At 40.3% G+C, this 9,776-nt stretch overlaps 1 protein-coding gene across 1 annotated transcript in view; it reads right to left on the bottom strand.

Annotated features, from left to right (window-relative positions):
- The window catches only part of F13A1 (coagulation factor XIII A chain), a 170,215-nt gene that overhangs the window by 16,416 nt on the left and 144,023 nt on the right, over window positions 1-9,776 (bottom strand). The window contains exon 14 of the mRNA XM_023221138.2: window positions 1,159-1,295. Within this exon, the coding sequence (XP_023076906.1) occupies window positions 1,159-1,295 (137 nt within the window). The remainder of the gene's footprint in view (window positions 1-1,158; window positions 1,296-9,776) is intronic.

Here is a 9,776-nt window from a genome sequence, read left to right as displayed (position 1 = left end):
CTACTCATCTGACAAAGGGCTAATATCCAGAATCTACAAAGAACTCAAACAAATATACAAGAAAAAAACAAACAACCCCATCAAAAAGTGGGCAAAGGATATGAACAGACATTTCTCAAAAGAAGACATTCATACAGCCAACAGACACATGAAAAAATGCTCATCATCACTCGCCATCAGAGAAATGCAAATCAAAACCACAATGAGATACCATCTCACACCAGTTAGAATGGCAATCATTAAAAAATCAGGAAACAACAGGTGTTGGAGAGGATGTGGAGAAATAGGAACACTTTTACACTGTTGGTGGGATTGTAAACTAGTTCAACCATTATGGAAAACAGTAGGGCCTTACTTTCTGTCAGTCTAGATGGCAGAATTAGGATCATTGGTAGGATCAAATGGTAGAAAAACATGCTTCCTTACCATTAGAGCTACCTGACCGTGGAATGGTTTATCTTGTTGGGTTACACTCTTTGTTAGTAGAAGTCACAGAAACTGAGACCTGTCAAGCACAATTTGAAGGGGGCTCTGTGTGGAAGAGGCTGAGTTTCATCCAGATCATTATAGAAGCTGGGGTTGTCTTTGGTCCCCTGAATGGGGAACCATCTAGAACTCTTTAGGCTCTACTAAAAAAAAAAAAAAAAACCTGAATCCAACAGTTGTAGACAGTGATTGGGATGGTAAAATCTGTGAGGTGAGGCTGGAGACAAAGGACCCATGAAAAGGGAGCATCTCTCAGCCTAATATCTGACACATGGTAGGAGCTCAATAAAGATGAGAATTGTCCGTACATGAGTAGGTAGTACAGCAAAGTGGTTCAAACTTGGGTTCTGGAATTCACCAGCCTGAGTCTGAATCTTGGCTCTGTTTTCATAAACTGTGTAACTGAAGACTCAACCAGTCAACCTCTCAAAGCCTCAAATTCCTCAGCTATAGAAGAGAGATAATAGCAGTATCCACATCATTAGGGTGTCTTTAAGGATTAAATGATGAAAGTGCTGGTCAAATCAAAGTTTTACTCCATGGTCAGCAAGGAGGAGGCAGCTTCCCAGACGTTTTCACTGGGGAGCAGATCTATGTTTGGAAAAGACACATGCAGAGAAAACTTCTCACAGCCCTGCACTGCCTGCCTGGTCTCCCCAACCCAAGGCTTACCGGAACATCTTCCTCATTGGTCTTGTTATTCCAGGACCATCCAGATGTATCCAGACATTTCGCAGGGTTTCTTTTAAAGGATTGGTAAATTCAACTGTCACAATCATGTCAGAACCAACTACCTGAGCGCCACGGACCTAAGAGAGAGAATGCAGCTCATTAGCAGCAAATAAAACCTCGTTCTGCTCTCTTGTTGCCTTAACCATCTTCACTTTTACTAGAGTTTTATGATACAGTTATTTTTCTGGCAATGGAACCAGTGTGATGAGGATAGCTGATTGCTTTGACTGGGGGATACCTATTGAGAAAGAGATGGAAATTTACTAATTAGAATCATACTCTTTTCCTCATTATAAAACCAGCCTAATTAGAGCTCAGGTCAATAACGGTGGCCACTGACTGCTCTTTGTCAGCAGGAGGGGGAAGTGCATTTGGTGTGGTAACAGGTTTCCACGGTGAGGGCGGCCAAGTGAACTTTGCTTCTGGATAGGCATCAAGTTTCCTGCTGGGACATAGGGGATTCCTGAGTTCAAGGGGTAGAAAATGCTTCAGGGCACGTGTGCCTTCTTACTTTTAGACACATTCGGCGTCCTTACTGTTGAACATGAAGAAGAAGAACCTGGATATTAAAATAAGGAAAGGAGATTTTTCTTCTGCAGCCACACTAGCTCAGTCCAGGAGAATAAAAGGTTATTTGTTGGTGAGTTGATCTATAATGACTCTCAGCAGTATCAGGTATTTGGAAGAACAACACAGGAGATAGCCAGAGCTCAGTGCCAGCTTCAACACTTATTCACAGTGGGGACTCAGGTGGTTTAGGCTTTCTGAGACTCAGTTTTCTTGTCTTTAAAATGGACTGACATTTTTATGGGGTGATCTATGTGGAATGCTCTTATTACTACTATACCCTAAGTTGTGTTTACTGTATGCCCCATACTTTAGATCCATATGCTTTTCCAACATAAACTCAATGTGCTGCAAAATGCCAGGTGGCTGTAAGACTTGTTTGTTTGTTTAGGAGCTATGTATACCAAATGAATGGATCTGTATAAGCTCTAAGTAACTTGGGAATAAGATAAGAATAATAGTTCTTCCCTTGCAAGAAAGGTTTGGAATGAAAAATGCTCATAAAACAACAAACATATTGCAAGGCACATGGCAAAGGCTCAATGCATTACAGCTGATGCTTTTTAGGGTAGCAATGCTTATTGTCTTATTTGCCTTATATTTCAGCCCACTTTTAACTCCAATACTTAGTACTTCAATACCAATGTCCAATAAATATGTATTAAATTAAGTCAATGGCACAAAAATGGAATTTATTGGATGTGTGGATCTTCCATATGACAACCCAGCCATTACTATACCATGTTTCTTTAGCCACTATATAATATGGGAGAAAATATATGGAAATGAGCCTTTTTTTTAAGAATGGAGGTAAAGAGGAAGGACATTGCCCAGAGAAGAGGACCCTCGCTTACTGATGCTACAGTCAAGAATAAAATCTTCCTGATCTGATCATTACACACTGTATGTATGAACTGAAAAATCACATTTGCCCCATAAATATTTACAATTATTATATATCAATTAAAAGAAGAATACAGTCTTATGGCTTTACTCATCAAGCCATGCTTTGTGACTAAATTTATGGCTATGGGATTTCTTAAGTCTATAAGAAAAATGAAACTTCCAGCCAACTCCCCAACTTTGTTACATTTAAATCCTCATCTCCTGGAGGGCAGTGGTGGAGAGATGGGTTCAGGGGAACTAGGAAAGGGGCAGACAATGGTCATGGCAGCAACAACAGCAGGTGCACCTAGACAGCATGGATCATGTGTCAGGCAGGGAGTCCAGCACTCTAACCAGCGATCCTCAGTCTGGTAATAGGTGGATCCTGTAATTCATTTATTTGAGGCACCCCTGTTGATTACAAAGAACCAGCCCCAGCTGACAACCATAATTCACATACATTCTCACATAAGCCTCACAACACAAGGGCTATATTTGTATCAGCTCGATCAGACGATAATAATAGTTATTCCCTTAAGAAGAAGGAGGTTTTCTGGGGCAGGATCATTGGTGCCAGGCATTTCATTTTATAAAAGAGAAAACTGTGGTTCAGGAAAATAGGTAACTTGAATGAGGATTCGAAGCTGCTAAATGACCAAGCTGGGATTGAAGTTAAAGTCTGCGTAACTGGAGATCTTGAACTCTAAGATAGAGTCCTGCTCTGAGGTCAGAGGAGCTGGAAAAGCCAACAACTCAGCCATAACAAGACAACCAAAACTGTTTCATACTGAAGTCCCCCCATTTAAAAAAAAAAAAAATATATATATATATGTATATATATGTATATATATATATATGCCAGTCGGGAATTGTGGGAGATTTTTCAAATCAGTGGGAGCAGCATTGGATCTGAAGTCACACTGACAAGACTGAGAATGAATAAGGCCTAATGGGGAGGACACTGGTTAAATAATAGGCAAACTGGAACATGAACCAGAAGTTACTTTTATGGCTGGCTGGCACATGGGGTGTGGAGGGATAAACTTGGTTTGAAGGCTGTGGCAAAAAGAGTAGTCATGATCTAGATCAGGGTTTCTCAGCATCAGCACTATTGACATTTTAGGCTGGATGTATCTTTGTTGCAGAGCTGTTCTGTACAATGTAGGATGTTAAGCAACATTCCTGGTCTCTACCCACTGCATGCCAGGAGCAGCCCCACACCCCAACCATCACAACTAAAAGTGTCTCCAGCAATTGCCAAATATTCCTTAGCAATTGCCAAATATTGCCAAAAATTGCCCTCCAGTTGGAAACCACTGGTACAGACAAAACATGTGGAAGACAGACTGAATTTTTCACTTTTTTCTCAGAGGCCCTGCCTCAATCACTTTAGATATTGAAGGTGTAGCAATACATCAGAATACTTTACATGGCGTCTTTGATTTAATTCTCAAGTGTGTCCAATATATTTTTTCCTGCATTAAGAAAAATTTCCAAAACATCTTTGGATTAAAAAAATACAAAATAAAGATAGCATTTACAAAAGCTCTCTAAACTGAAGAAGATGGAGTGGCTACAGAGACATTATTGGCAAAAGTGTTTGCTATGATCACTTTATTCTTTCTGGAAAAAATATTTGGAACCATCTGTCTTCTCCATGGTATGCTATATAAGGATGGGCATAAGCTCCTTCAAAAGCAAATCTGATAGTAGCTACTGACCTTTCCTCCACGCAGACATACACAGTGACAAATCTAAGACATACACAATATAGGCATGCATTTTAAGGGGACTCACTATAGGCCTGTGAAGTCTATACATGGTTCATAGACTATTCATCGGGGCCCATGATCCCTAGACTAAGAACCTTTCCATACCAGTAGACTGGCTCTACATAAAGCCTCCTACGCTGTGGAAAGTGAAATACACCCTTCCAGGTCACTGATGACAGTGACAGGGAATGTTTAGTGTTTGAGAAACTGGCCCATGCAATTGAGCCTTCATAGATAGGCTTCAGATCTGAATATGATCAGGAGATTAAAGCTTCTCAGGTAATTTCATATGTCATGCCTAATCAGTTTGCTTCCAGTATTATCTCTGTAATTAGATGCTGGCATGGGTGTATCAATTCTGCCCAGATTTCCCTGATGCTGGAGTGGGGAGTAGGGAGAAGGTTGGGGAGGGGTGAGAGGAGAAGCGCTTTTCTGGTTGTAGAGTGTTTCTTTTGCAATTAACAAAGACTGGTGTCCCTTTTCTGACATTTGTCTCCTGCACTGAGAATGTAAACTTCCTGTCCCTGACTACTGATGATAATGAACCTTAGACACTCAAACCTAACTAAATATAAAAACCTGCCCAATGCTCGACACCACTGTGTTCTGCTTGGGAAACGTAACTGGAGGTGTCTCCCTCTCCTTGCTTTTTTTGAGGAACATGCTGCCAACACAGAGTGTTTTCATGTTACGTGTTGATTTCAGTGATGCACCATGCTATGGTACCTACAAAATGCTGAGAACAATGACTATTTGGGGAGAAAATGTCTGTTTGCATCACATTATTTTAGGAATCTGCAAAGCTCCCTTTTCCTTATTGCTGAAAGCATAATTCCATATCTGCATAGTCATATTTTCATTTCATTTTCATAGTCATATTTTTCATTTTCTTGCTCTCATAAAACCTTAAATAAAGGGAGCCTTCAGGCAATTTAGAGAAGGTTACTTCGAAAAGAAACTTTTATGTATATTCACTTTAGAGAAGAGTATTCATTACTTGGGCCAGAGGAAAGAATAAAGCATATGTCTTACTTGGTGACATCGAATCCTTTTGCATATACTTGATGGTCTTAAGTTTTTCTCAAGATTCCATTTAAAATACCTCTGTTTTAAAAAAATCAGCCTGTAATATGATACTTTTCCAAGTAACGTATCACTTACTGATATCGACACACTGAATTCCTGTCCTTTATACTAATTCATGATAATGAGCTGCTACTCTGATTCCTTGGTAAACAGGAAAGTTACTAACACACACTTATACTCTGTCTTATATAAACGTTTTGGGAAGAAATAACATTTTTAGAAATCACAAGATATCTTCCACTAAGCATATGCTTTAAAAATACATAACTGTAATCAAAATTGAAACTGAAATGAAGGACAAAGTTTGAGAAAGAGTAACATAAATTAAGTTGGCAATTTGATATACATGATTTATTAGCGCATCTGACTGCTCTTATTTCCAATACTTTCAATCACGTATTGCACATATTTCTGGAAATGGTATTTTTTCCCTCCCCCTTGGCCTGTGATCACTGTTGATAACAAGCAATTTCTTGTTTGTAAACTCTGCTCATCACCACAGGCACTACCCTTGCTTTTAGCTGACACTTAGATGAACACTTACTAACCAATGCTAATGGTTCCAGGATGGTTAGGAAATGTCCTCAGTCTATACTTTTTTCAATATAGTAGCCACTAGCCACCTGTGGCTGTTTATATTTAAATTAATTAAAATTAAGTGAAATGTAAAAAATTCAGTTCCTCAGTTGCACTAGCCACATTTCAAGGACTCAGTAGCTTCATATGGCTAGTGGCTACTGTATTGGACGGAGCAGATTTAGAATGTTCCCATTACCCAAAAAAGTTCTATCAACTCACTTAATCCTCCCAACACTATGAGGTAAATATTAGGAGTCTTAATTTTATAGATGAGGAAACTGAGACACAGAGGAGTTAAGTAACTTGCTCAAGTTCACACCATTGGTAAGTAGGGTAGAAGAGACTCAAATGTAGAGTGGACAGTCTGGCGCCATAGCCTTTGCTCAGCAACACGTGATCCTGACTCTGATTAACGACAACGATAATAACAAGTGACTTACATTTATTTAGTTAGTGTTTACTTAGTAATGCAGGCATTCTGTTCATCATTTTACTTACACTACCTTATTTAATCTTCTCTACAGCCCTATGGTCTTGGGGGTAGACATGATTATTAATCCCATTCTGTTGATGTGAAATTGAAATTTAGAAGATAAATAAAAAGCTTACAGAGTTAGGAATCTGGCAGAACTTGGATATAAATCCAGGTCTTTCTGACTCTAAAACATTCATCTTTAAAACTACATATACTGTGATCCCTGACAGAAGAGAGGTAAAAATAGAAACTTTTTTTTTTTTTTTGCTGGAATAGCTTCTTTATTTTCTGAAATCCACCAAAGAATCATTTGCAGCATCACCTTTTAAGTTATCACTAAATCATCAGTTGAGGACAAGGATTATAAGTGGACCCTGAACTAAATTAGAAAACATCTATAACTCACCTCTCTCTTTTTGACTTTATAGAGAAGGAATTAGATTTCTATGCCAGAGTAAAATGTGACAAGGTAGCCTTCGGGCCTGATATATATTACTTGATGATAATAGGAATCACTATCTAGGATTTTCTATTTTAAAAATGACAGAGATGCCACTTTTAAAAAGAGAATCAGTAGCCCAGACATACTGGGATTACATGACTGGAATGTGAGATTGGTTATTCTTATGTGTGTCTCTTTTTAAGATTAAAAAAAATAGCAAACATGAAATGCACAGAGCAAATTATGTTTTAGATACCGCAGTTACCAGTGTCTCCTCATTTTCATCCTAAAATGTGCACTGTTCTGTAGCTGTCCTGAAGAGAGAGATGGAAAAGAACACCTTTGACGAGCAGGGCTCATAGACATGGTCTAGGCTCGTCTATCCTGGCTAAGGACACCCACAGTTTGGTTCCATGGCCACAATCGTCTGTGAAAGCAGCCACGAGGGATGGAGAGTCAGCTACGGGAGCAGGGCTAAAGGTGTCCCCTCCTGGGATCCCCTGTGGTCAGCAGACTTTCCTTGCTCAGAGTCCCTCACAGCTCACAGGTAGATACCTCTGATTTTTCTCCATAAATAACCTGAAACAGTGTCACGGACATAACTGAGGTAACTGGGATGCACACGGTGGTGCTATTCCAGGCCAAGCTGAAGGGAGAGCAAGCTGGATGCAGGGGCTGAAGACCAGGGGCTGCCACGTTGAGTGCTTGGACAAGTCGCTTGACCTCTCTGGACCTCAGCTTCTTATGCAGTTAGTGGGATGACTCAATGTAATATCATACAACAGAGCATCTGACATATACTAGCATTAATGAAATATGAGGTTTAAAGGGAGAACATGTTGCCAGGGTGACCATGAGAACCTCCTCACCTATAGGGTTTTCTATGGGGAATGACATGGATTTGGTTTCTCAGAGACTAGAGAAGAGAACCACAAAGGAGAGAAGTGAAGAAGCCCACCTCCCGGTTCCCATCTCCGGCCTCCCCATGAAGGGTGTGGTGTGGGCAGGGGTGAGTCTTGGTGACGAGAGTGTGATGGAGCCACAGAGAGCACAGGAGGTTGGAGAGAGAACGTGCTCGGTTGTGGGCACGGAGGGGAAAATGGTCAGAGTTCAGGAATAATGAGAACACATAGCCTTTGTTACCATTTTCTGCCTTGATGAAAAGTTTGTGATATTTATGGAATGAAATGAAACTATAGCTAAATCTCACATTGTAGCCAGTCGCTGTCATGTACTTTGTTTGGGGCACACATTACATCTCAAGTGGTTTCTCCAATTTTAATGTGTCCTCTAGGATAAAGTTGTATGACTGGGATGTGGGAGGAGTGGGACCAGCAACCACCACAGCCACCCACCCTTCCTTGCTCCATCCCGGTTTCTGGGGTGTAAGTCGTAGGAGACTGAAGAGGATTCTACTGTTAACCTCGGTAAAAATTGTGGGCATCTCGTGAAAAGCTCTGGTTAGAACACAACATTAGGATGGTTGTTAAGAAAAAAGCTAGTGTCCGAAGTTGGAAGAGATCTGGACATGGGACTGGAGCCAAGGTGCAACTGTGCAAAGTGGAAAGAGACCCCCTTTTTGAGGGGGTGCATGGCTTCATGCACTCGATCAACTGGAAGAAAGAGTATCAGCGATTGAGGATCAAATGAATGAAATGAAGTGAGAAGAGAAACCAAAAGAAAAAAGAAGAAAAAGAAATGAACAAAGCCTGCAAGAAGTATGGGATTATGTAAAAAGACCAAATCTACGTCTGATTGGGGTGCCTGAAAGTGAGGGGGAAAATGGAACCAAATTGGAAAACACTCTTCAGGATATCATCCAGGAGAACTTCCCCAACCTAGCAGGGCAGGCCAACATTCAAATTCAGGAAATACAGAGAACGCCACAAAGATACTCCTCCAGAAGAGCAACTCCAAGACACATAATTGCCAGATTCACCAAAGTTGAAATGAAGGAAAAAATCTTAAGGGCAGCCAGAGAGAAAGGTCGGGTTACCCACAAAGGGAAGCCCATCAGACTAACAACAGACCTCTCGGCAGAAACTCTACAAGCCAGAAGAGAGTGGGGGCCAATATTCAACGTTCTTAAAGAAAAGAATTTTAAACCCAGAATTTCATATCCAGCCAAACTAAGTTTCATCAGTGAAGGAGAAATAAAATCCTTTACAGATAAGCAAATGCTTAGAGATTTTGTCACCACCAGGCCTGCCTTACAAGAGACCCTGAAGGAAGCCCTAAACATGGAAAGGAACAACCACTACCAGCCATTGCAAAAACATGCCAAAATGTAAAGACCATCGAGGCTAGGAAGAAACTGCATCAACTAATGAGCAAAATAACCAGTTAATATCATAATGGCAGGATCAAGTTCACACATAACAATATTAACCTTAAATGTAAATGGACTAAATGCTCCAATTAAAAGACACAGACTGGCAAACTGGATAAAGAGTCAAGACCCATCAGTCTGCTGTCTTCAGGAGACCCATCTCACATGCAGAGACATACATAGGCTCAAAATAAAAGGATGGAGGAAGATCTACCAAGCAAATGGAGAACAAAAAAAAGCAGGGGTTGCAATCCTAGTCTCTGATAAAACAGACTTTAAACCATCAAAGATCAAAAGAGACAAAGAAGGCCATTACATAATGGTAAAGGGATCAATCCAACAGGAAGAGCTAACTATCCTAAATATATATGCACCTAATACAGGAGCACCCAGATTCATAAAGCAAGTCCTTAGAGACTTACA

This window comes from Piliocolobus tephrosceles, chromosome 5 (genome assembly GCF_002776525.5).
Source record: "Piliocolobus tephrosceles isolate RC106 chromosome 5, ASM277652v3, whole genome shotgun sequence".
NCBI classification, from domain to species: Eukaryota; Metazoa; Chordata; class Mammalia; order Primates; family Cercopithecidae; genus Piliocolobus; species Piliocolobus tephrosceles.
This window is presented reverse-complemented; position numbering and strand designations above follow the sequence as displayed.